This window comes from Nyctereutes procyonoides, unplaced genomic scaffold (genome assembly GCF_905146905.1).
Source record: "Nyctereutes procyonoides isolate TBG_1078 unplaced genomic scaffold, NYPRO_anot_genome, whole genome shotgun sequence".
Classification (NCBI taxonomy): Eukaryota; Metazoa; Chordata; class Mammalia; order Carnivora; family Canidae; genus Nyctereutes; species Nyctereutes procyonoides.
Window position 1 is genome coordinate 254,735 of NW_026575146.1, and position 27,789 is coordinate 282,523.

The 27,789-nt window shown below is 37.6% G+C and overlaps 1 protein-coding gene across 7 annotated transcripts in view; it reads left to right on the top strand.

The window, feature by feature from the left end:
* The window catches only part of ADGRG6 (adhesion G protein-coupled receptor G6), a 137,357-nt gene that overhangs the window by 100,445 nt on the left and 9,123 nt on the right, over positions 1 to 27,789 (top strand). For all 7 annotated transcript variants that reach the window (XM_055311103.1, XM_055311101.1, XM_055311100.1 and 4 more), the window contains 9 exons: positions 455 to 626; positions 2,244 to 2,384; positions 4,774 to 4,893; positions 6,520 to 6,565; positions 7,982 to 8,088; positions 11,613 to 11,740; positions 12,670 to 12,938; positions 14,325 to 14,421; positions 16,468 to 16,751. In XM_055311103.1, coding sequence (XP_055167078.1) covers positions 455 to 626; positions 2,244 to 2,384; positions 4,774 to 4,893; positions 6,520 to 6,565; positions 7,982 to 8,088; positions 11,613 to 11,740; positions 12,670 to 12,938; positions 14,325 to 14,421; positions 16,468 to 16,751 — 1,364 coding nt within the window. The remainder of the gene's footprint in view (positions 1 to 454; positions 627 to 2,243; positions 2,385 to 4,773; positions 4,894 to 6,519; positions 6,566 to 7,981; positions 8,089 to 11,612; positions 11,741 to 12,669; positions 12,939 to 14,324; positions 14,422 to 16,467; positions 16,752 to 27,789) is intronic.

Consider the following 27,789-nt stretch of genomic DNA (forward strand, 5'->3'; position numbering starts at 1 on the left):
TTAATATTTCTTCTGTGTCCTTCCTATCCACCAAATTTCTTCAATAAAAATTTTATATTTGTTAAAATGTGTTTTTTAACTTACCTTATCTACATAATAATTATAAACTTTTTTCATAGTGTCTTAGAGTTAAAATAAATGCTTTGCCTCATTATTTTCCTTCTCACTCAGTTATAAAATAAGGAAAGAGAGGTTAAGAGGTAAAAAACGGTATTTGTTTAGAGTGATTTAATTGTTGATATTCCTTAAAGCCTAATATTTCTCTTGAGGAAGCATTTATCACTATCATTCTGTGTTTTAACTGATACTGCGGTTTGGGGTAATTTTGTTGGTATTCATGTTAAGGTCACAAAATATAAAGGCGATTTTACCTGGTCTGTATTTTGTCCTGCAAGTCACATGTTTATAAGTACATAAAACATGTTACTTAACAATGGTATTGTTATTTCTTTAGAGCTTTAAAAACAATTGATGAATTGGCCTTCAAGATAGACCTAAATACCACATCACGTGTGAATATTACAACTCGGAATTTAGCCCTTGGAGTATCATCCCTGTCCCCAGGGACAAATGAAATCTCAAATTTTAGCATTGGTCTTCCAAGCAATAATGAATCCTATTTTCAGGTAATGAGCCAGTGGTTTCTTTAGTTTTAAGAAATAAAAGAGATTAGAGAAATAAAAACTATCTGATCACTTGCCAGTTACTACTTCAAGATCTTGGTCCACTGGTTGCAGGCAGGTAGGTCAGAACGTTGGCTAAGGTTAATAGTAGCAGAAACCACAGGTATGTAGATGCTGAGAGGAGGTATTCTTTTAGAGCCTGGGTGATGGGGTGGTCCGCTTACCCTCTACAAGGGGTGATAGTGGAACTAAGTGTTAAACCATCAGTGGAAACTACCCCATTGACAGTGGTGGGAGGAGATCAGTTCAATCAAAAGAAAGGGCTTAAATAAAAATGTTTTTTAAAAGGGGGGGAGGAGCGCCTGGGAGGCTCAGTGGTTGAGCTTATGCCTTCTGCTCGTGACCCCAGGATCCTTCAGGTCGTGACCCCAGGATCTGGGATCGAGTCCACATCGGGCTCCCCACAGGGACCCTACTTCTCCCTTGGCCTGTGTCTCTGCTTCTCTGTCTGTGTCTCTCATGCATAAGTAAATAAAATATTTTTTTGTTAAAGAAAGGGCTTCATTAAGGACTCAGGTGGGAAGAAGAAGTGTCATGTATTCAACCGTGCCAGTGGTTTTCAAATTGCATGATAACACCTGGAGGACATGTCAAAACAGATTGCGGGGTACCATCCCAAGAGATTCTAATTTAGTAGGTCCTAGGTGGATCTCCAACGTTTGCTCTTGGAACAGCTCCCAGGCATTGCCAATTCTGCTAGTCTTTGAATGGGACTCTGAGAACCAGTGGCATGAAGCTGGGGAATGGTAGGCAGTGATGAGGCTGGACAGGTTAATGGAGAGCCTCTCTGATCTGTGGAAGTGACCCTTCAGCAAAGATTTTTCAAGTTCCTACTGTATGTTAGTGCTAACCATGGGGGCAAATGAAATGATCACAACACCATCCTAGGTGTGGAAGAGCACACGAAGGCATGTACTGCTTCTCCACTGTGGAGATAAACCAAGATAAAATATTTTAGAATCTGGTTGAAAGGAAGAACATTTCTCTGCTTGAGAGTAGGGGCTCTTGTGGAAATTTCTGTTTCACATTCAAGAGTGAAAATTTGGTCATGAGCCTCAGTCTCATTCCAAGTCCACTTGCAGGAAGACACTTTTTAGCCCCTTTGGTGGGTTCTGGAAAAGTGATATCCAAGAGTATTCATAAAGCCTCAGTTGTTTCCTCTGTGCAGAGATGCTCATTCTCAGCATCAGACTAATTAACTCTAGTTTTTTCCCCTGCTTTGTAGTTTTCTGTCACTAGGTGTTTTGAGAAAAGCTCAAAATCTATTAATTGTAAATCTATGTCTTATACTTGAAAATGTTAACTGATTAGTCTGTTTCTCAATTTGCCTTCATCAAAATCCATGTGTCTTCCATGTTTTTCCATGTTTGCAAAACTCAGACAAGATACAGGCTTTTGTGTGTAGGGATTCATTCAGGAGGGCAGTGACTCCAGTAGGGGTAAATAAAGTGAAGCCCTGGCCCTAGCTGAGTAGCTGTTCTCCTGCCTTGTTCAGTATGTGGAGTAGTTATCATTGCAATTTGTCTTTACTTGACCAGTGTATCTCTTTGTGTGTGACAGATGGATTTTGAAAGTGGACAAATGGATCCATTGGCTTCTGTAATTTTGCCTCCAAACTTACTTGAGAATTTAAATCAAGAAGATTCTGTGTTAGTTAAAAGAGCACAGTTTACTTTCTTCAATAAAACTGGACTCTTCCAGGTATGGGTTCATTAAATTATTTTTCAATTGCAAATTGAGTTTCCTTGCTCAAAAAATAAAAATAACAGTTTGGATTCCTCGAAAATATATCAGGAGGCATAGAGAAATTAAACTACTGGATCTTCAAATATGAAAAATTGTAACAATTATTTAAGCATTTTATTTCAGGTAATTATATGCATATTACAGGATGTGTTCATGTAGGTTTTTAAAATAAATATTAGATTAAGACTTACATGGTACAATTAGGAACGGAATTTGTGGAGAAGTAACTATCTATTATTCCTTTTGTTAAATATTTTATGCTCTCCAGCAATTTAGACCTTCAGAGTCAAAGAAATTGTGTGCCAAAGGAAGGGTATGGTTTTTGTTTCTGGTTTTTTTTTTTTTTTTTTTAATTCAGCAGGAAGCACTGTTTACATAATGAACAGCATTCTTGGCTTTAATCAGTTTTCCCATTAATATTTCAAATGACCTTTAGCCTTCACACATCCCCAGAGTGGGGTGGCATTGTGCTGAGCACATATTGTCATTTTTATTGGCATCATTTTTAGATATTAGAAAGTCCACTGCCAGCAAATACTGGTGACCTCTGATTGCCTTTGAAAGTGCAACCCAATTCAGAGAGTTTCACTGAGCCCTTTTTAAAAAATAAAAGTTATCTATTAAATTAAATACACCAGTATATATTAAACAATGCCATCTGTATAAGAGAAAATAGCCAAGTCTCAAGGCCAATAGAATTGTTTCTAATTCATTTACAGAAGCATGGCAAAGAAATACCATGAAATCATTTACAATAATTCTAAAATGTTAAAGTTTTTTTCAGCAAATGTTTTAGAAACAAGCTACAGAAAACCTTTATGTAAATTAAGAACGTAATTGCTAAGTAGTCTGAAGGATTTAGTAGCTATAAACAGGTAAAACGACATTTATTAAAATTATTTGAGGCTTACAGCGCCACCTTTAAAAGCAAAACAGAAATGCAGTATGTATCACAAAAATGTGACTGGTGATAGAGGAGGCTTTGTTCAGAGAAGAAGTTGAGCCCAGCAGGGAGGGTTTGGGAGAAGGGTTAGAACTATAAGAATCTGACATTGTTTCATCTTGAGTCTGTCTTCTGCGCACTACCTTTCCCTTCTCCCTCAGCATCTCCCAATCACCATATTATTATTAGGAAACATATGTTTGGTTTTTAAAGTAAATTAATAGCAGAATAAAAAGATTTTAAGGGTTCTGTGGTAAACTCCTAACTTAGTGAATAAGATATGAGTATTTTTTTAAAAAAAGACAGGTATCCATAAGCCATTACCAACTTTGTTGAGCATGATCACAAAAGTAATGAAAAACTATATTCTGAATGCTGAGATTTATTTGGCATGTAAGAAATCCTATGATTATTCCCAAATAACTGATTATAAGCTTCAATAGAGAAGTGCAGGTAGTTTGACAAGAAAAGCACAAGGGAGGAAGAAGTAAGAGATGGTCTTGCTGAGAGACATACTGTTGGCCCTAGTCATTTTTTGAGCACGGGATTCACTGATTTGATTTCCTGACAACCTTGTCTCTGAAGGGGAAGCTACCGAGGGTGGCAAGTATACAATCACAGAAGGTAGAAGTTCTGGTTGGGGGTGCCTGGGTGGGGCAGTTGGTTAAGTATCTGACTCTTGATTTTTGGTTCAGGTCACCATCTCAGGGTCATGATCTCAGAGTCATGAGATTGAGCCCCTCCCCTCCTCAGATCTGAACTCAGCATGGAGTCTGCATAAGACTCTCTCCTTTACCCTCTCCTTCTGTGCAATCCCCCCTCCCCGCAGCCATCATGCTCATGCTCTCTCTCTCTCTTTCTCAAATAAATAAATCTTAAAAATAATTTTTAAAAAAGCTGTAGTTCTGGATGGGACCTTCATCTAGTAGAATTACATTTCGTTGTAAGTTACTAAACACATCAGGCTGTTGGCATGGATATGAATTTTTTTTTTTTAATTTTCACACCGTATTTCTTTATATTTTTCTAACAGCAAACAACTTCATCTGTTTTCTAGGGCAGGGAAATGATCTAATTGTTTTGTGGCTCTTTATGAGTATATTATTTCTGGGTTCACATTGTTTCAGATGTTAACTGGCTGACATCAGCCATAGCAATCAAGAGTAGGTTTTATGAACACTGCCTTGCAGCATTGGCTCATAATGTTCCCTCAATGTATTTATTATAATAAGGGAAATAGCAAAGCTCTTTCAGGAAAGCCGGCAATTTGATTTTATAAACAGGATGTTTTATAATTGAAAATCTTAAATGTAAAAAGTGCTGACAGTTTGCGTGTTTGGGAACTCCCAAATCAAATAAAAGGATACTTCTGATGAATAATCCACTTTTTTTCTTTAAAAGGATGTAGAAACCAAGAAAGGCACCTTAGTGAGTTATGTGATGGCATGCAGTATTGGAAACATTACTATCCAGGGTCTGAAAGATCCTGTTCGAATTAAAATCAAACACACAAGAAGCCAGGTAAGAAAATGCTACAGAGAACAATGGAAAAGAGGCAAACTATTTCAGAGAAGTATGAGGCCTTTTTGTTCCCTGACACAGTAAGAATTTTATTTTACTGGCACTTTTTTTGAGGGGAGCAATTTTCCAAAAAGGGGAGAACAGTTAATCAGGTGGGTACCATAGTGTCATGTTAAATATTGCCAAGTGGGGAGACTCGTCCATCTAGGGTTCAGTCATGAGAAGAATGAGAGTGAGGAAGACAACCTCTTTTGAAGGAACAACATATTGCTTTGAGAAATCAGATGCAGTTGCACAATCCTGCCGTTAAAAAGTTTGTGGGTTTTTTTTTTTTTTTTCAAGTCAGAAATTCCTGCTACTGGGAAAGCAGAAGGGAAATAGGCCAGGATGGACTTCTTTTTTTGAGAGGTTAGCAGTTATCTAAAATCTTGGCACATGTTGCTTTTTTGTTGCTTCATTGCCCTTGCTATCGTCTGTTTATTTGATAAAATTATACAGGGCTTCTCATGGTCCCAGGTAAGGCCAGGCACAGGCTTTCCCCTCCTTGACGGAGGGCCCACTTGTGATTCTCCCATTTATTAGGCAGTCAGGAAGGCAGGCAGGAAGGAAGCTGGCTGATAAGAAATGAGGCTTGGAAGTTAAGTCATCTAAGAACTAGCCTTGCTTTGTCACCGAGCCCTCTGAGACTTCCTTGTTCTACCCTTTGGCTTCCTTTGTTTCAACTCCTTAATGCATGAAGAATTTTTTTTTATTGTGGTAAAATACATAATATAATACTATGTTAACCATTTTTAAGTGTACAGTTCTGTGACATTTTAGTACATTTATGTTATTCTGCACACATTGTGCCATTCATCTCTGGAATTGCTTCATGATCCCCAGCTGAAACTATGTACCATTATAGAGCGGCTCCCCATTTCCCCTCCTCGGGACCCCACAACCACCATTTTACTCTCCATCTCTATGAATGTAACTATTTGAGGCACCTCATGTAATTGACATCGTATAGTATTTGTCCTTTTGTGACCTGCTTATTTCATTTGACATCATCTCTTCAAGGTTCATCCATGTTCTAGCATGTACCAGAATTTCTTTCCTTTTTAAGGCTAGATAATATGTATGTATAATATATATGTATGTATGTATATCTCCCACATTTTTTTATCCATTCATCCATCAATGAGTACTTTGATTGCTTCCACCTTTTGGCTGTTGTGAGTAAAGTTGCTGTGAACATGGATGTGCAAATATCTGTCTGAAGCCCTACTTTCAATTCGGGGCACATACTAAGACATAAAGGATAAATTTGAAGATGAAGTGAAATTACAATATAAAGAGCTTTGATAAATGCTAAGAATATCATTTTATGGTGGTACATAAATAGTAACCTTTAGGTAAATGGGAAGCACATTTCCTCATGAGGTTATGGTTGGTTTCCACTTGAAGTCTCTGTGAGAGGAGATCCTTCTGGACTGCCTGCCATTCTTAGGTTGTATCAGCATGACTAATACTGGTCTATTTCTTTGTGAAAACCTTAGCATTTTGACTCTTTTCCCATATTCAGATTCTAAGATTTTTCACTTATTTTAAACACAATTTCACATGTTTATTCTTATGTTAATATAGGCAGTGCCTCATCCCATCTGTGCCTTCTGGGATCTGAACAAAAACGGTAAGTTTTAAAATATTGGCTGTCTTAAGAACAACTGAATTTTAAACATTGTTAGACACCCCCGTTTCCTTTCATTCCACCCCAGCCAGAGTGAGTCACAGTGTAAGTGTGATGACAACTGAACTGCAAAGTTTAGTTTAGGTAGCAGAGGAAGTGAACCTAATTTCTGCAACTTTTTACTCATTGCAAGAAGAAATAAGTAAACTTGATTTTTTTTTATACCAAACAACCTCTTTGATTTCAGATACAGTTGTGCATTTGTGTTGTCACTTTTAGAGGAACATCAGTATATACTTACTTGATCTTATTCATTTAAGGACACCTCTGAGATTATTTGATTGTGCATGAGGCACACAATTTAGCATCCAACTTCCAGATCTCAGATTTATGGGGAAAGCATATTAAAGGACTATAAATATAGAGGTGGTTATAATACATATATTTGACTTGAAAGAAATGAACTGCTTCCAAAATGACATTGAACAATTAAGAGAAAATGGCAAAATTAAGTCACTAAGTATAAGGTATGCAGAACTCTTTGATGTGAAGGATGATCTATGAAACCTCCTACCTCTGCCTCCTGAGGGTCACCTTCCGTTGGGGATCCCCAGGGATATTATCATGGCTAAATCAAACCAGCACCAGTACAGTCTGCTTCTTGGTAGAAATGAATTCTGTGGGTGTCCAACCTCTGTTTTTGATATACCTTATCACAGCTAGGAAATTTTTTGTTGTTTGGTTTCTAGTTGCACAGTTTTGACAAAGTGGATTTACTGGATACATAATTTAAAATGATATCACCTTGCAGTGTTAAAATAATCTTTAAACATATAAGTTGCTCATATTCCACATCCTACCATAAAAGTTAGATAAAATGCATTCAAGGCATTCATAATAAGCTGCCACTGTGCATGATCGCTGTGTACTGAATGTTACAAGAAGGCAGACCTCTGTTTGTTCTCATGTCTTTATAAAAATAGAGGCTAACCTAAGGGGAAAAAATGCATTGATCTTCAGAGACTTCATTGGTATGTAATATATTTGAAAGGGGATACTCTTTTCATGGTAGTTTATTTTGTAATAAATTAAAAGTTAAACTTGAATCAAACTTTTACAGGGCCCCTGAGACACTTCAGTAGAATGCAGTTGAAAACCACTGACTAGATAATCTCTCGTTGCCAATCCAGTACTAACATTCTGTGATTCTGGGAATCTAAAATTTTTTTTTGGAGGGGGCGGGAAACTAAATTATTCTAAGTATTGGCAGTTTTAAGTATTCTTAAAAGTATCTGTGTTACTGATAAACTGTAAGGCAGAAAAGACTAAGACGTATTTTCCTAAAGAAGATATCATCCATTATAGAAAAGGAACTGGCCTGCTGTTATTTTCACACTGTTTGTGGACTTCCTCTTACAGAAGGTTCTGGATTTTGGAACACGTCAGGATGTGTGGCACACAGAGATTCAGATGAGAGCGAGACGGTCTGCTTATGTAACCACCTCACACACTTTGGAGTTCTGATGGTAGGGGAGGAATTTCTAAACTCATTTTGAAATGATATAATTTGGGAAGGCATACTTCTTTTTGTAAGTCAGCCTTTTTAGATTGTGTTTTGGGAATTATTTCCTGATAATTGATATCTATATCTTGAATCTTTCTAACCAGCAGAGATCACATATTTAAAATTTATAACAGTAATTATAAAAAAGAACCTTAGTTTTTTTTTCTCCAGTAGCATTAATAGCAATGATAAGTAATCCTGGAAACAAGAAAATCACCATGATATTCTTGAAAAGTTAAAGAGGAAGAAAATGTTGGATTTAACTAACATGGAGGGGAACTGTGAAAAGTCTGATAAAATGTTCTTGCATTATCACTCTTTGGATTGAATGTGACTTTATAGCAGGTATTGCGCTAGGTAATCCAGCTGTCACCCAAAATGATGCACCACCGCCCTTGCCCTAAGAGCATGGCCTGTTAGAACAGACTAGGGTCTAAGACAGCATGAAGTCTTCAGGCCTGAAAGAGAAGTGATGGGTGTGACATGGGTCTCTTACCACTAGGCCTTCATATTAATCCTTTCTTCCCTTCTACCTTCCTTTCTTGCTTCCTTCTTTTCCTTCCTTCCCATGGCCCTAGTTTTATCTCATTATCCAGCCTATCCAACAGTTCTAGACAAAAATTAGATCACATAGACTTGTTTTTTTTTTCATCCCACCAAATTTTCAAAAGCCATGCTCTATGCAACTTGTTTGAATTCATCTACAGACTTATACTCTATCTTATATCTAATACACTAGTGTTTTTGCAGATACTTTTCTGGTGTGCAGTGCATCTTCCAGCTTGTAATATAGCTGTTGTTTCTGATATTTGGTATAGTTCCCAGGGATTAAACCACATTTGTTTTCCAATGATGATGGCAGTAATGTATGCTGAAGAGAGTAAAGCCTTTTGAACATGGATTGCAGATACCATGGTTATGTTTATCCCCTCCCTTAGATCTTACCCCTACTTCCTGTAGTACTAAGCAGGAGCAGTAGGGGCTGTGGCATATGGCATTAGGCTCATGAACCCACTTGGCCATTGTCAATATGGGCATCCCATAAGTAATTTTCCTGACAGTCTACTGCATCATGCTCTGAGGGATAAAAAACTTGTCATTGAAAAAGGAAACAATCATAGCGAATAACTTTTTAACTTTCCCAAAATATAAATATTTTTCTTTCTGCCAGAGCATGAAAATGAACAATTAAACTGTGTTTTCCCTAAGAAAAACAAACAAACAAACAAAAAAAAGAAAAACAAACAAAAACCTCTCAATTTTTAAAAAAGATTTTATTTATTTATTTGAGAGAAAGAGAGAGCGAGCGAGCGCTAGGGAAAGGACAAATGGAAAGGGAGAGAGAATCTCAAGCAGACTCCACATTGAGGGCAGAGCATGATGCCAGGCTCTCTCTCCTGACCCTGCAATCATGACCTGAGCCAAAATTGAGTCGGATGCTTAACTGAGCCACCCAGGTGCCCCAAAATACTTTCAGTTTTAAATTTCATGTTCTCCTTTTCCCAAAAGTGACAGCAGACATTCTTTTTAAAAGCATTTACCTTGTATCTTTATTCATTTAGGTATATAAACTTTAGCTTAATTCATTTAACTATTTGAATTGTGTACATGTGAACACATGTATATGTATGCATGTGCATGTGTGTGTGTGAGCAGGATTATGTACCTTGTAGGTCTAAGATTAAATAAATAGGTAACAGTTCAGTATAGTTCAGTATACAGCAGTGGTTTACATGTAACCACAGTTTGGCTTCCCATTACTTTGGTTAGTTTCTTCATACACTGTTTGAATTTTATTATGAATTTGTTACTGTGTATTTCTCTGTTGTCATTTTATTAAATAATTAGTTTTACATATATATGAACATATGCATTTTTTTTAGTTCTATTCTTTCCATCTTGGTGCTCTTATTTTTATTTATTTATTTATTTATTTATTTATTTATTTATTTATGCTCTTATAAGATTATATAGTACTAAGAGAAAAACTTTCCAGAATTTATTCTTCCTAGAGATGTCCCATTCCTCTCGGCTTTTCAAGACCACCAAGACTTTGTTAAGAGTTTTCATGCTTTACTTTATTCACTCTTTATTCACTAGTCACTTGTAAGATATTCCCAGAGTCTACATTGCCCTGTGACACTTTTACCATATGAGAAGTTAAAAAAATGCACCCCAGCCCCATAATTATATCTTCTAATCTACAAATGTATGAAGGATTTAGTGTTCCCTGTTAACATTTCTCTGTAGTAAAACTGATTTTAATACTTTTAACATTAGTACATTTTCATGTTGGCTAGGTCAGAGGAATAAATATTTTCATATTCTTTGTTCTCTAAAAGTACAAAACAGCATGAGAGTTGTGTTTGAATGTGTAATAATAAACAACATTATTTTATTTAATTTACACTTTAAATTGTGATTTTAATTGTGGATTGCAAGTCTACCCCCTTGCTTAGATGGGAGCCATAGGTTTTGCAAGAGGTAATGACAAGTCACTTGTAGATTCCTCAAGACTTTCTCTGCTCCATGAAATCCTGGAGTAACCAAAATGTTGGTCAAGGTAACCTATCTGTGAGTCCACTGGCACTGACTTGAACGCCATCCCCAAGAAGGCTCCATTTTTGAACATCTGCATAATGGAGGTATCTTTTCTCCTCCAACCAGCATTGAGTGGATAGTCTTAGCTCAAGATTTATCCCTAACCCAATTCCCTACTTAAGAAGAAAAAAAAAAGACTTTGCAATCTTTTTCTCCTTTTGCAAGTCTGCTTCTGCACAGTGAAATTAATACTTCATGTTAATATTCTAGAAAGTGTTTACTTCTTTCTATCCTACAACCTCTAACACTTTAAATGGTGCTCTTTCAGGTCTACAGAGGTTAAAATTTAAGGAAAAAAGTAACAAAAAACAGCCATGATCTAAAACTTTATAGTAGCTTCATATTTATTTAAAAAAAAATAAATAAAGGCCACTCAACCCAATACATGCCAAGCTTTGAAATGACAATGGTTAAGATCCTTTGTACTACACTCAGAGGTACCAGTCTCTGGCTGAGCCCTTCCTATTGGACATAGAAGCCAAAGTTTGCCTGAAGGCTCACATTGACCATGGTGGCCTCCATTTGTACTTGTGTCCCTAGCCCTGCAAATGTTAGGAATGGGCCTGATAATTTATTCTGCAAGGCAGTGACCTCCTCCCCATTTTCTGATGGGAGACCGACCCAGTGGTTTTGTTCCTCAGGCTATCCTGGTGTGCAAAGAATTTAGATTACAAGGTAATGATAGAAAGCAACCTGCAACTCTCTCAGTAATGCTACACTTTTGCTTCATAGAATGATCTGCAAGAGCACAATAAATGAAATGCACTGTTGTTTTTAGCCCTAAGATGGAGCTAAGACTGTAAGTGCTAGCAATGACCTTTCTAATAAAATACCATTCCCATGAAAAGAGAGATTCTTAACAGCTACTTCCCATGTTTTATGCAGGACCTTCAAGGAACTGCCTCACAGATAGATGCAAGAAACACCAAAGTTCTCACCTTCATCACCTATATTGGGTGTGGGATATCTGCTATCTTTTCAGCAGCAACTCTCCTGACGTATGTTGCTTTTGAGTAAGTATTTTTATATCTGTCAAAATCCAGGGCTAACTGTCCCAAAATGTGAATAAGAAAATTGCCTTTGCTTTTAAAAATACTTATATGCTTTTTGAATCATGTATAGTGATTCAACTCTAATATTTAGGTTTCTCATAACATATATCATACAATATAAATTTCGCAGTATAGAATCTTCATTTATAATTATTGTATTTCTATGGATAAAATGCATTTAAACCTGTAAGAGATGATTAACACATATATACAAATTGTACGAAGTGCTTTTTACATGGTAAGAGATGAAAACTTTTGTTTCACAGATCTTATAAAATTAGTCCTGAAATAGAAAACTTTTTTTTTTTAAAAAAAGAGTTTTTATTTATTCATTTGAGAGAGGGAGAGAGAGCAAGAACACGAGCAGGGAGGAAAATCCAGTGGAAAGGGAGAAACAGACTCCCTGCTGAGCAAGGAGCTCAACTGGGCTTGGTCCCAGGACCCAGGTATTATGACCTAAGCTGAAAGCAGATGCTCCACCCACTGAGGCAGCCAGACTACCTCCCCAACAGTACCTTAAAAAAAAAAAAAAAATCCTTACCTCATTAAGAAAATTTAAGGGAAATTGTTTTATTATAACAAAAATATCATTTTTATAACTAGCATTTTTCCTGGATTAAAAAAAAAATCTGTTGAAGCTAACTGGAAATTTGGTAAACAATTGCAGTTTTGAAATGAAATTAATATTAAAAAACTTTATAATTTGCCAAATACTCATAAATATCTTTAAATATTTCTACATAAAAACAAATCTCCTCCTCCTCGTGGAGTCATGTCACAATGATGCTACCTAATCCACTACAGAGCTTTACAGAAGACAGGAATTTACTGCCTGTGCTTAAGAGATTAATTTACAGTATTCCTTCTCATCTTTTTTTCCCCCTTTTCAGAAAATTGCGAAGGGACTATCCCTCTAAAATCTTGATGAACTTGAGTACAGCCCTGCTGTTCCTGAATCTCCTCTTCCTCTTGGATGGCTGGATCACCTCGTTTCATGTGGATGGCCTTTGCACGGCAGTTGCTGTCCTGCTCCATTTCTTCCTTCTTGCAACCTTTACCTGGATGGGTCTAGAAGCCATTCACATGTATATTGCCCTGGTTAAAGTATTTAACACTTACATTCGCAGATACATCCTGAAATTCTGCATCATTGGCTGGGGTAAGCCTCCTAAAAAGTGTTGGTTTCACGGAAACCACCAGTTTCATAGGAAAATCCTATTTTGGAAGCTTAGCATTGCTAAAAGAAACTTCAAAATTGTGAACGATGTGGATTTGATGTACACATCCCAAGGCAGGGGCTTCCTTGGTATGGTATTTTTTAAAATTATTAAGCTGTCCTTACTAAACTCAGGAGTAAAGGAAAAAGCCTTAGCCTCCTGAGTCACCACAGACTTATTTCCTGTGATCAGAGCCAGCCCACCCAAGTCTGAAGAGGCAGCTGGCAGACAGTGGTGCCTTTCCATTATGTTTCAAAATATAAAGGCCAGCTCAGACTCCTAGCTATCCTCACCCCCTAAATACATGCCCATGTCTTGGAAGCAGTGAGAGAATGTTATTTTTGTGTGTGCATCCAGAATACTGACAAAATTCTTGCCTTGAACTTCTCAACGTGATTCCTCAGCCAGACATGGATGCTACCATTAGCCTCTTTGGAATCTTCTAAATGGGCTTCTTTTTTATCTGGCTTCATATTGGAGCAAACCTTTAGAAGGGTTTTTTTTTTTTTGTTGTGTGTGTGTGTGTGTGTGTGTGTGTGTGTGTGTGTGTGTTTTGGTTTTGCAGGTGGCAATATAAATGTATGGGATATTTCCAAGGTGTTTGATGCTAAAAGTGTCTTTCAGGGAATTAGAGTGGTGTGGTTTTCTCCAGTGAAATATGTATGAAAATACTTGATTCTCTCGAGAGAAAAGAGGAGAATATAAAAATTTTATAGCCCCATGCTTTCTTCCCCACTGTTTCTAAAGAGTTTTCTTTACATAGAAAGGGGCAAAATAAGCTGCAGATCCTTTACTGCCCAAACTCTGGCAGAATGACAGCTGTCATTAATGAAGCACATTTGCTTCTGGATTCAGAATAAATGAGGTTCTGGTTCTCTAATGAGTAAGAGTAAGAAAACACAATATTTAAAGATTTTATTTATTTATGAGAGACACACAGAGAGAGAGAGAGAGAGGCAGAGACACAGGCAGAGGGAGAAGCAGGCTCCATGCAGGGAGCCCAACGTGGGACTTGATCCCAGGACTCCAGGATCATGCCCTGGGCCAAAGGCAGGCACTATACCGCTGAGCCACACAGAGATCCCACACAGTATTTAAATATCTGTATTTAAGAGTGGGTTTTAATTGTTGCCATTTAGACTTGGATATTTCACACCAAAGAGGGGACTGCATTGTTCCTTTTATCCAAGTTTCCAGTTCTAAAACAATTGGATTCTGTGATATAGAGGGTTTTCTTTCTCTCCTTTTTTTCTCTTGCCATTATCAGTCTTATAAAGCAGTTCCAGATGCTCAGAACAGTTGCTTATGTCATGGTCTTTCTATAACAGGTCTGCCTGCCCTGGTTGTGTCCATTGTTCTGGCAAGCAGAAACCAAAATGAGGTCTATGGAAAAGAAAGTTATGGAAAAGAACAAGGTGATGAATTGTAAGTAATAAAAACTTGTTGGAAATTTATTTGTGATGAGTACATATCCTTTGCTTCCTGGGGTGTAGTGCAAGTTCCCAGGCCAGTAGGGAGCCTCTTAGTTTGGAAGGTTGAAAATGTGTCTGTGTGCCTTTGCTGACATCTCTGCTGCTCCATAACTGTATTGGGCTGGGTACCCTGCCTCCTAGAGCTGCTTCCCCACGTTAACCTGCACTCTGTCACCTGGGGGACTGCAGAGGAAGTCTGGTATATGGTCTTCCAGGCTCAGAAGACCCGTCCTGTGAGGGCATTCTGTAATACTCCCCTTCTTTAAGCGCACACGTTTCAAGAAAATTAAATCATTATTTATATTTGGTAAATTCCCTTCAGAATAATCAGTGGAATCAGTGTGGAATCATTGAGGCCTAGATTGGGATGTTCTTCACTTTTATCCAGCCCATAATAGGTACTCAATAAATATTTGTTGATTGAATGAATTATTGGATGCAGACAGAGCTTACTCCTGAGATGAGACCCATGAGACCACATCTCTGCGCGTGTTTCGTGGATGGAGAACATTTTCATATTAAGGCAGTGTCTAATCTGTGCTCATTCCCTCATAGACTTCCATTCTCTTATAGTTCCAAAGCAGCACTCAAAATATCCCACAAGAACTAGTGGAAAATAGAGGAGCTAGGTCAGGAACTTCTGGATTCTAAGGGGACTTCCATATGTAAGGGGATATTAGTGCCAGAGACAAGCAGCATCTTTTAGAGGGTTATTATAATAAGATACATTAAAAGTAGAAGTCAGTCCCAAATAAGGGAATTTTACAAGTATGTCAATCAACTCTCACAGGGCTTTACACTACATTGTAGTAAATTACCATGCCATCAACAGTGTCATTTGTTGAGCATTTATTATATGCCAGGAATCATGTTATGTTCTGGGATCCAAAGATGTTCAAGACAGGTTTTGCCTTTGTGGCACTCATGATCTAGTGTGGAATACATAACCCAGAATGAGAATTTCATGAGAATTTTAATATGAATTTAATTGCTTTAAACAATTTATCCAATTTTTGAGGTACCCAAGAACTCCCATAGTATTAATTAGGTACTGGGGCATCTGCAAATTGTACTATATGTTGACTTTACTCATAGAACACTTTACACATGGTGCAGTTTTAAAATTACTTTATTTCCTGATTTATAAATATCATTCTGGATATCAGGTATATCCTTCCTCATCTCATAGAAGTGTTGTAATTGGTGTAAGCTTTTTAACTGTTCATGAGACGTGTCACTATAGGAATATCACAGTTCTATAACAAGGTCTTGCCTCAACTGGGCCAATTATATTAACAGGAATTATTTTGCAGCAGTAATGGAATCCGTGATTATGTGTGTCTTAAGTAGGAATTTACTCTTCTCACATGACAAGAGACATGAAAGTAGACCGCAACTGGCATTGGTTTTATGGCTAAAAATGTCAGGACCAGCAACTCTGCAGCAGTCTTGGCCTTTATCTCAGATAGAAGGTGATCGCTGTAACTCCGGAGCTTGCATTCATGTTGGAAGCAGAAAGAACAAATAAGGATCTCTCCTAAAAAGCTCCTAGCAGATTTTGCTTCTATATCATTTTGTAGAGCAATGTCCACATGGCCACCCCTTAAATGCAAAAGAGATTGAGAAAATGAATACTTAAATTTCCCATTCTCTGGAGTACAGTCGCATAAGAGAAAAGGGGTTAGACATGGTTTTGAGTGAGCCAACCCAAAGTGTCTTCATGCCAAGTCAGAATTCAAGAAGCCACCTTGTTTTTTTTTGTTGTTGTTGTTGACTTAAATAACTCGATATTAAGATGATGGTTATCCAAAACTAGCCAAAAAAAAACTGTGTAAACATCAAAAAAGAAACTGAGGCCCAAGAAAATGAAGTGACTGTCTAAAGGTATTGAGAAAGGCCCAGCTGTGAAATCTGCAGAAGCCCAAACTAAACCAAGAGAAGTCTTAGGTAAACAGAACATGGTAATAAATCTCTTTTTCTTTTTTGTTTCTTCTTTAAGCTGTTGGATTCAGGATCCAGTCGTATTTTATGTGACCTGTGCTGGGTATTTTGGAGTTATGTTTTTCCTGAATGTTGCCATGTTCATCGTGGTAATGGTGCAAATCTGTGGGAGGAATGGCAAAAGAAGCAACCGGACCCTGCGTGAAGAGGTTTTAAGGAACTTGCGCAGTGTGGTCAGCCTGACATTTCTACTGGGCATGACATGGGGTTTTGCTTTCTTTGCCTGGGGACCCTTAAATGTCCCTTTTATGTACCTCTTCTCCATCTTCAACTCATTACAAGGTAAGATAAGTGGTACCTTTGTAATTTCTGCCTTCTAAATGTATCATGTTTGCAAACACCTCCATTTTGGGGTAGATGTCATGCGAAGTTTCTACATCATTGTTCCAAGTAATGAACATAGTTCCAGGTACAGGGTACTCATTAAAAGGATCTTGAATAGAAAGATGAGATAGAATGTCAGTTTGTTTTCAATGATGTGTATCCCAAGCACTCAGAACAGTACCTGGCAGATAGTAGGTGCTCAATAAATCTACATTGTTTTATGACTAAATATGGGGTGGGGAGGTACCCAATGGGGAGTTTAAAGGGAGACACAGGCAACTTTTACCTTCTTCACAGTTTTCCTTACTATCCTATGTGCATGTAACATTCTTGGCCAGGAGAATTTTTAAAATCTATGCAGGAACAGAGCAATAGCCCTTGACTCCTTGGCCCCTTGGAGTTCAAAATACATACTGTAGTTCAGAAATGCTCATTTTCTCATGAGATATGGCAGTTAGTTCAACAGTTTAACAAACATTTGCCCAGTGGCCCACTTTGTACAAAAATTGAAGGCTTCCATTGAGGAGCTTCCTGTCCTGCTTCTGGTTCCATAACACATACCTGCTTCTGGTTCTAGACTCTATGGGTGAATTTCATGTTGAAACTTAAATAAATACGAATTACATCTTTCAAAAGCTGAACGACATTCTTTAAGATATTGGATATACCTTGGGTTATTGATAAAGCTCCCCAATGTTCAGAAGCACCATAAGGCCCCCACAAAAAAGGAATGAAGTTACCAAACTTGGACTTTATTGAGGGGGTGGGTACTCCAGGCTTCCTGAAGTTCCTGGTCATGCTGTTTAAGTGTGTGGGGAAAGGAGAGCTGGCTAAAGCTGAACTGGGGTGCATAGGGTGGTGGATGCAAGTTTACAGCATTCATCCAACGAGATGCCTGGGCAGTTGCCCCCCCTTACAGGTATGTTCTAAGAGAAGTTGGTATTTACCTGCAGGGGAGTGTTTATTTTGTATCATACATACCTGTTTTGCTTTACCCCCTAGTTTTCCTTCCAGCTCCTTAGTGCCTGCAAAAAAAAAAAAAAAAAAATCTGTCATGAAGTAGGTGCTCAGTGATTGTTAAATGAGTAAATGGATTGCTGGATGAAGAAAGGGAGGAGCCTTGGAGATGGCCTAAATCCAACCTGAGTCTCTTCTGGCATAAATAGGCATTTATTAGTTCAGCAAATTTTATTCGGGTTCACTCTTCCATAACAGAGGAAATATGTGGGCTCATTATCTTTGGTAAATAGAATAATAAGCCTTAAGTACATCTCCAAAAGTCAGAAACTGGATAGGTAGCATATGAATAGCAACTTCATATCTAGCTTTGTAAAGTGAGCATTCCTCTATGTAATCTCTTCTATAATATACAACATAAAAGTGCCTAGATAAATATTGACAAAAATGTCCATTAACATTAGAAATTCCATGGTTTTATATTTCAGGCCCATTAATCTGCCAGCCCAACCTTGTTTTTGCTTTTAGAATTTCCTGGCAGTTTCAGTAACCTTCAACAGCTACAGTTGTCTGTTCAGCTCTGTTTCCATTAATGAGAAATGGGATGTTTTATTTTTCCCAGCATAGGTCTCCTGTCAGAAGGGAAAAATGTTCTAAACCATCATCAAGTCACAGTTCTCCATAAATCGCTAACTTTTAAGACTAATGTTAAATTATATAAATTTAGAACAGATTTCTGCATATCCAGTGACATTAAAAACACTTCCTGAAAAGGAAATTTAAATTAAAACACAGTGATACAGAGCATATGAGTCCACCAACAATTGCTTACTGGCTGGGCTTGTATAAAAACTTGTCAGGATGCTATAGAAAGTCACTTAATGGTTTTTATTTAAGTCATTTTCTGAACCTTCCAAGAGCAGCTTGGCTGTTGTTGAAAGTATATGCTTTATTAAAAGATGCATGTAGGATCTAGACAGTCTAAAGAAACAATTCAGTGAACTCAGGTAGTACCTAGGCAAAATAAACTCAGGTAGTACTTAGGCAAACTACATTTTTTTTTTATTCTTTCTATTTTTATTCCCGCAAAAAAACTTGATATGATCCCTTTGTCTCATGGAGTTTATATTTTAGTAAGAGAGACCAACATTAATCAGATAGTCACCGTATGAAATGGAGCTGGTTGGTGTTGAGAGCACATGACAGAAGCCATGGTGGCTAAGCTGGAATCTGAAGGATCAGTAGGGATGAACTAGATGAAGGTGGGGGTAGGAATGGAGAAGAGATGATTTCAAGAGGAGGGCACTCTGTGTGCAAAAAGCCTGCAATAGTTGGTGATTATAGTGTATGCCCCAGGAATTAAAAGAACCAAGAAATAGCCATAGAATGACAGAGAGGTGGGCATGGCACAAAAGGAAGGCTGGGGCTGGACCAGAAGGTTCTGTGTTTTGATCTTTCTTTCTAAGAACAGTGGGAAGTCTGAAATCTTTTAGGCCTGTGGAATGACATGATCAGATGTGCATTTTATAAAGATAAAGCTGGACATAATGTGAAGAAGGGATTAGAGCATCCCAGTAGTCTGTTGGGAAAAGCAGAGAGGAGGCTATTTTAGTCATCCAGGAAAAATAATACAGTGCAGTATTGTAGACTGTGCTGGGATGGGGGAGCTGGAGATACACAAATAGAGTCCAGAGAAATTTTGGAATTGTGCTGCCACAAAATACTTATCACTGGTGTACTCAATAAACTTTTATTCTTCTAGAATGGTAAGGATGAGTGGTCTTCTTGCTTAATGCCATGCTGTCGCTAATTGAAGCCTATCATTATTAGATTTAAAAATGGCCGAAGATTTAGAATGTGATACAATATTCTGAAAACTAAATCTATGCCAAACAAATGTTAATCTCGGATTTAGCTTGGTGCTGAGCATATGAAAATCAGCAAGGTCTTAATTTTGAAGACCCCCAAGTTACCCTTGCATGTTACAGAGATGGCACCTCTGAGAAGGACAGGTGTTCACATTGGGTCTGCAGGGAGGCCAGGACATCTTTATCATAGGAGTGGCTTCTGCTAGCAGGTTTCTTCTTATTTTTGTATATATCTTCAAAACTTTTGTTCAAACGTGAAAAATCCGTTTTATTTTTCAGGGTTCTTAGAAACAAATGCTTGTATGGATATGAGTGTCTTCAAACACACATACATATATGTATGATTATATGGATATTTATGTAAATTTGCATCTACATATTAAAATTTATATGATTTTTAAAAATTTTTAAAGATTCTTATTTTAATGTTTATTTTCATTATTTTATGTTTTAATTTTTATGTACATTTATGTACATTTATAACCCTTGGCAACTTAACTGCCAAAAGTAGGGCTGAGCTCATATTAGAAAATTATTATCATCTGTGTGGCTGTAGCTAAAATTTTACCTACTTGAATAAGCAAATGAAATCATGAATTGAATCAAGCCTAAACCTAAGTTAATTGTTTTCTAATTTTCCACAGTATATTGCTTTTTTTTATGACCTCCTTCACTTCAGTATGCTATATTTTATTAATCAATCTGCTGTTTTTTTTTCTTGTGAGATGAAAAGATCAATGGATCTTCTCTTGCCATGGTGGTATTATAGATCTATCTGCTTTTGCTATCATTGTTGCTTTCCCAGGATGAAACTGGCAGATCTTGCTGTAGTAGAAATTTTAAGTTTTTCTAAAGAATACAACTTGAGAAAATAGTATGCTATACAAATTGCTATTTAAAAGGGAGCAGATGTTTGACAAAATGTGTATCGTAATTCACATGCCTGAGAATATTAGCCTACACTTCAGGAAATACAACATCACTCATTTTAAAGAAGTAAAAGACGATTCCCTGATTGTTGAAAGATGGTGGCCAGACTCCTCTTGGGCTCCTCTTGCCCTTGGCAATATCATTGTGCTTGCAGGATGGACTATTGCTCTGAGATGAAATATATGCCCATAGTTGCTCATTATAAAAGTAATGAACAGTATGTAGGCTGTATATTTTTTTCATTAACTGTACAAAAGCATTTGACACTATCAGTTAGTTTCATACTCCTGACAAGTTTATCAAGAGCTGAAGTCTAGTCCCATAGCAAGAAGTTGGTCTTCAATTTTCCTTTTTGAGGTATGTGAAGCAATATTGATTAATACTCCCAAGCACAATCAGCCCATCTTCTGTACATATTTATGACAGCATAATAAGATGCAGCATATGGTTCTGAAAATAGGAGCTGCCATGGTGAACACAGAAGGTTTTTATCAGTTTACTCAGAGATAATGTTTGCCATTAATTAATTTGATAACATTAAGATAGACCCAGAGCAACAGAAATAATTTATATGCACATAATGCATTGTGGTTTATAAAGAACTAACACACAACAGCCATGATTCAATGTAATTCTTAAAGTATGTGTAGAAAGTAGGTACCCAAGAAAGAGAGTGTTTTATGCATTTATAGTTGAAGAAACAGGCTCAAAAGAGTTAAGGACCCCCCAAGATTAGTCTGAATCTGACAGTGTATTATTTACAATATAGCATATATGAAAATAGAAAAGCACATTATTAGGAAACAAAGCATAAGAAAAAAATTATTGCCTTTTCAATTTTTTGTTTCAAAGTTTCTAGGAGTATCTATCCATTGAAAAAACTTAGTAATTATATGCTTAATGAATAAATGCTAATTTATTCTTAGCCTTATTCAGAAAAAATAGTTTAGAGAAATACATTTGTTATTATTATTTTAATCTTATTGGTAAACTAAGAAAATTAAAGTAAGGGATAGGAACCTCCTGACAGCTAAGCTGTGTTGTAATCACCTATACAACATGGGGAATTGGTGCCAAGTTAAAGAGATGAACCACCTTTAAACCCAAACATCTGAAACGACATCATGATGGCTGAGATGTTACACATTACAAGGAAATTAATTACTCATCTTTTGGCAGGGCATTTTGTGCCACAGAAAAATAATTTTCTAAAGGGCATCTTGGTAGTATGAAAGGAGGATTCAAGAGGTTCCCAAAGAGAGCCATAAACCCAGTCCAGCGGCCAGCTGGCTATGTCTGTGTGACAACACAATATATGAGCTGTTCAGAGACCTGGACTCAGGCTTGCTAGGAAGCTGAGAGGTAATCTACACCATTTTTGTCAAAAATCAGTTCTCTTGGAGTGCCTAGGGGCTCAGTCAGTTAAGCAGCCAACTCTTGATCTTAGCCCAGGTGTTGATCTCGGAGTTGTGAGTTCAAGCCTCATGTTGGGCTCCATGCTGGGTGTGGCGCCTACTTTAAAAAAAAATCCGTTATCTAAAGCATGCATCCTTTTTGCCTACATACGTGATTTGAATAATTCTTGATTTTCCCACCAGAACTACTTATGCCTGTGTACCTAATTAAGATACACTTACTCATCATTACTAGCCACTCTGACTCCACCTTGCATCCCTGAACTTCCCCCTAATGATGTTTCTGGATCCTTTATTATCCAGAGTAAGAGAAGGTTAAGGGAAGCCATTTGTTAGAATTTATTGATCATCAGCAGATCTTGCGGAAAGTGGAAAGTGTCAGTGGCCTTTAGTCAGTAAAGCACTCATTGAGAGTTGAAGACCCAATATTTGGGTTTTAATTTAATTTTTTTTCTCTACCAAGGCTTCTTGAAAGTGACCTTCTGGAGCTGACAAAGAATGACAATATGTGCTGCCCTGAATTTTCTGTACCGCTTTCATTTTTATATCCAAGGGAAACTGTTCCTTGGCAATTTTTTTTAAACTTTTGATAATCAGGCTAAAGATCTGAGAACATCCCTTTGGTTACTCATTTTACATCTGCCCCAGAAAGCTGCAAATCTTTGCCAGAATCAACCAAAGAGAATGAGTCCCATGCGGGAGCCAAATTCCTAGCCAAAAGATTGAGGCTCAGAATTTTCTTTTTCTAAATACAGAATGAAATAGCTTTTATAAAGACCAAGGTTAGACACAGCTCATAAAACCTACAGCAAACATAGCGCCATTACTTAGAAGGGACCCCGCCCCCCACCAAACATGTGTCTTGAAAGTGTTCCCAGGTCAGTGAAAGGACCAGATATCAAAAACCAAATCCACTTCTTGATGAGAGTTTTCAGAATGTTTCTACTCCAAGTTTAGGTCTTTCTTGCAGGTATCCCTTCATTGTATTTGCTGATCCAGCCTTGACCTGCAATGTGCTTCCCCAAGAGGAATTGGGGTGGTGGAGTCCATTACCTTTTCCTCCCTAACAATGTCCACAGGCAGGCCCACCATCACACATGCTTGCAACACCATCCTCCATCACAACTGAAAAAGTCATTTGTTTTAAATAAGAAAATTGCAAAATTTATGGAGAAGTAAGACATCTTAAATTCCCATATTGGTCTAAATTTTGTTTTTGTCTTTTTTTAAAGGGAGCAGATCCCTCTGGTTAGTGAAAGATGGTGGTAAAAGGAAAGCAAGGGTGAGGGGTTTTGGGTGAGTAAAGGATCAGTTAGGAATCTATTCATTTAAAATGGGTTTAAGTTTTTGTTTTTCTTCTTGTTCTAGCATGGAATCTGGGTTCATGGAGGTAAAATAAAGAATCAAGGCAGTTATCAAGCTGAAGAAACTATTGCTAAGGAACTTTGGCTTAGATTCATTAGAGTGGAAGGGCCATCATGAGCTCTGTTTTATGAGATATAAAGGTTTTGTGGAACTAGCACTAGCCTGTCAGGATGAAGTAAAGGTTTTAATTCTGATTCAATCTTTACGCCCATTTCAGCTTCCAACTTTTATGGGCAATGTTCCCTATTCCCTGGTCAGTTAACTAAAGCTGTAAGTCAATATGAAGAGTAAAGGCCAATTATCCTGGTCCCTGGTCACAGCTGAAAGCCCTTTCCAGAAAGCTAGAAGAGCCTGTTTTTCCAGGTGGTATGGAGATATCCTTTGAGGGGCCATGTGGTTGATAGGAAGATTCTCAAAGGGAAAACATTTGCTAGAAAGAGAGCAGAGATGAGGATGAGAAATCAAATGGATTCCCTTGGATGTCAGTGTAGAACTCCAAAGTTCTGTGATTTTAGTTCTGCTTCTGGCAGCAAGACCTATAAATAAATGAAAGGGGGGAAAACTCTTCAAAATTGAAGAGGGAATAGCCCTGTTTTCTCACTTTAGCCTCCAAGTTTCCTTGGCTCTCCTGCTGCATTTTCTCCTCCTCCTTCCTGAAGTGTTTAGAATTTCTTTCCATACTGAGTATGTGCGTCCTTCCAGATGCACATACCTACCACATTTCCCACAGCTGAACTGTACAAGGGATGTTTTGTCCTGTAAGGATTTTGGTATAATATTTATTGCCAGACTAATTTAAATTCACTTGAAAGGGCTAGTTACTATGAATAGTAAAATAACCTATTATGAGAATCCTATTCTGATTTAAAATGGAAATGTATCCAATGGCTAAAGTAAATCAGCATAATAACTCGGCACTTAAGTGTCTATTAATTCCTAAGAATTCTAATTTCTCATGCCTGTGGTTTAATTTTGTCTCATAGCATCACAGTTCATAGTGGGGACACAGGGGGTGACCTTTCAATGCCTGCCATCACAGCAGTTTAGATGTTCAGATTTTAAATCTAATTTATATTCCAGTGTCTCTTGAACTTATTGGATGCCTATATATTTACTCGCACATATGGGTGCTTAAAAATAGGCAGTGTCATCTAATGGTGTGTAATTATAATTTAGAACAGCACTGCACAATCTAAAAAAAATGTTTTATTAAGTCAGATTTATCTTATCTTTAACCTCCTCCTCTGTGATGGTGGTTAGCATCAGACTCTCAAAATAATGTACATTTTACCATTCCAGCAAGGGTGACAAAGTGAATCCCAGAACTGGTTTCTTCCCAGTGTCCTGAAAACACCAGCCATAACCTCTGAAGTACTTTTTCCTCTAGTAGATATGACATTTGTAAAAATTGCTGAGTGTAAGACAAAGGAGATAACATCTGGCAACTTTCCCCTTCTGCCCTCAACTAAAAGAAAAGCATCTGTTCAGTGTGAGGCCCTGTAGTGAGTGATGCTTGGGAAGGAAAGTTTGTAATTGAAGTTCGTAATCTCTCCCATTTCTAGTATATGATTGTGTGAAACCCTTAAGAACACATGGCTACCTGTGTTTTCAGGTCTCGGACAAATACTCCCCAGAACAAATCCTGCAGATCTGTCCTGGTTCACAAAAACAGTAAACCTGAGGCAGGGGCTCTGCTCTCTCGAATGGCACTCTCCTTCATCTGTAACTTGTGTGGAACTCTCCTCAGGCTTTCACGCCCTCTGCTCCCTTAACTCAGAAACTGCCACCACCTCATTGAAGCCTCAAAGAATCTGTTAACCAATTCAGATTATGTACATGCCTTGGTTCTTCACACTATCAGTTATACTAAAAGGCATGTTTACCTATTAAAGGGATTCTGTGTGTCAGCAAACTGCATAGGGAATTGGGGTTGGAGAGAGGTGGTAGGAAAGTTCTGAAAAGCCATCAGATTTAGACAGTCTGAGGGTGAGGGCTGAACCCAGATATGTCTCCCTATTCCCTGGGAAGGTGGACAGCTGGCAGGTGCTGACTCTAGGGTTTTGAATGTAAAGAAAACCTTCCTCCTCCTCTGAGATTGGTCATGCCTGAGCCAGCCCAGTCTGTAAGCATGTCTCCTCCCTCCTGCTCCTCTGGCCCAACCCCGCTGTCCTCCTCCTGCCCACTGCATGGGCACTTTCAGGAGCTGTGTGTGTGTGTGTGTGTGTGTGTGTGTATTTGCTTTCTGAATGACTGAAATTTGATTCATATTTATTAGAGCTTTCTTTTAAAATTAGAACTTTCCTGCTCTGATATCATTTCAGACAAATAACTAGGTCACTAGGCTATATTTCCTTCACAAATTGCTTTAAGAATACAGTATTATTAGTAGTAAATAACATAACAAATGAAACAATAGTTTTACTTATATAAATTTATAAAAGATGATCTCATAAAAATAATAAATTGGTAAATATTACCGATTACCAGTATTACTTCACTTAGGTCATCATATGTTTTATTTATACCTCTTAGAGATATATGTGTTTGCATTTCCCAGGTGTTTTTAAATAGGCTAGCTATCTATTAAATCAGTGACCAGTGACCAGTGATAGCAATAGGAATTTATAGAGCACTTCCTAGGGGTGAGGCACTCACTGATGATCAAAGAAGTCAATCCCAGAGAAAGAGAATCCTTCTCTGAGGTCAGGGCCCATCCAGTAGCAATCCAGCATGCTTCTTTTCTAATAGTCCATATTGCAATTTATTCTGGAATAAAATTATGGGCATTTAGAGTTAAGATATTGAAACATAAAAACATATAAGTATAACCATAGACATATTTTCTAGTTTAACTATACACCTCAAAAGAGAGTGCTTTCAATACTTTGCCCCACTTTTCCAGTTAGACACACACTACAATGTAATTTATAGTTTTCTTGATGAATACTCCATATTCGAAAAGGACAGATAGGTCAACGTCCTTAAATGTACTGTAATATTTTTTACTTTTATGTCTTTCCATGCTAGATGCTTCACCTCATGAAAGCAATGATCATCTACATTGCTTACTTTGAATATGCAGGTCCTAAATCAACATTTCCTCTTGTTTAACACTGCTTTGTAGTCACTGAATGAGTTACCCTTTTTAGAAACTTCCCTTGTCCCCTCCCCAAAGCTTTCTTCAGGTTCAATTCAAGCCCTACATCCTCTAAAAGACCCTCCCTTATGTAGATACTCTGCTTAGTATAGTATACTATGTTGGCAGTACCTGGGCAACTAGCTTGTGTACTTTTTAGAAACTTTTGCCTTAAATATATTTTCATTATATTCCTTAATTTGTATTCTACTCCAATTTTTCATCCCTCATCCCCAAATACTTTTAACACATTAGAATATATGTATAAGTATTCAGTTAACTCATGTAAATAGGTGAGCAGTTAATCATGCTTATTATTCATTCACTCAACATCCATGGAGTTCCTGCTTAGTTTCTGGTATCCTTCTGGAAAGGAGCAGTACAGCATTGGATGACAAACATCCCTGTGCTCTTGGAGCTTATTATCTCCTAGCAAAAGACTACCAGGTACTGATTAATGCTATGACAAAAGTACATGCAAAGGTGTGACTAGAGCCAAAACATAAAATGAAATAAACAGTTGGGTATGGCCTCCTTGAGGAGTTAACAATTAACCTAACACCAGAGTGACAGATAGGAAGCAGTTATGGAAAGATCAGAAAGAAGAGCCTTTGAAGTGGTATTGGGCAAGAATGAACTTGAGATGTTGGTTTGAGGGTAGTGATGAAGAGGATGTCTATTTAGAACATTAGGGGTTTGAGGTGCTGCAAAAGTAGAGATACAGCCAATAAAGATGCCCTATATGTAGTATGGTTGACATCCTGGTAGTGGTGGTGGCAAGAGAAGGGAATGGGGCAAATGTATAAATTAGCATATCACACTCATAGAACATGACTAGAGGAAATGAGTACCTTCTGGGATAATGTAGCCATAGAAAATACAGAAAGCCAGGGGCTGCCTGAGTGGCATAGTCAATTAAGCATACAATTCTTGGTTTTGGCTCAGTTTACAATCTCAGGATCAAAAGATTGAACCCCTCACTGGCCTCTGTGCTCAGCATGGAGTCTGCTTGAAATTCTGTCTCCTTCTCCCTCTGCCCTGCATGCTTATAATTGAAAGTTTAATTTTATTTATTTGAGAGAACCTGACATCATGACCTGAGCCAAAGACAGTGCTTAGTTGACTGAGCCACCTAGGCAACCATAAATAAATATTAAAAAAAAAAAAGAAAAAGAAAGAAAGAAAGCCAGCCAGCCTCAACATTTAAAAGTAAAATGAGGAGGGGCATCTGAGTGGCTCAGTGTCTAACTCCAGACTTTGGCTCAGGTCTTGATATCATGGTCATGATTTCAAGCTCTGTGTGGCATGGAGCCCAATTTAAAAAA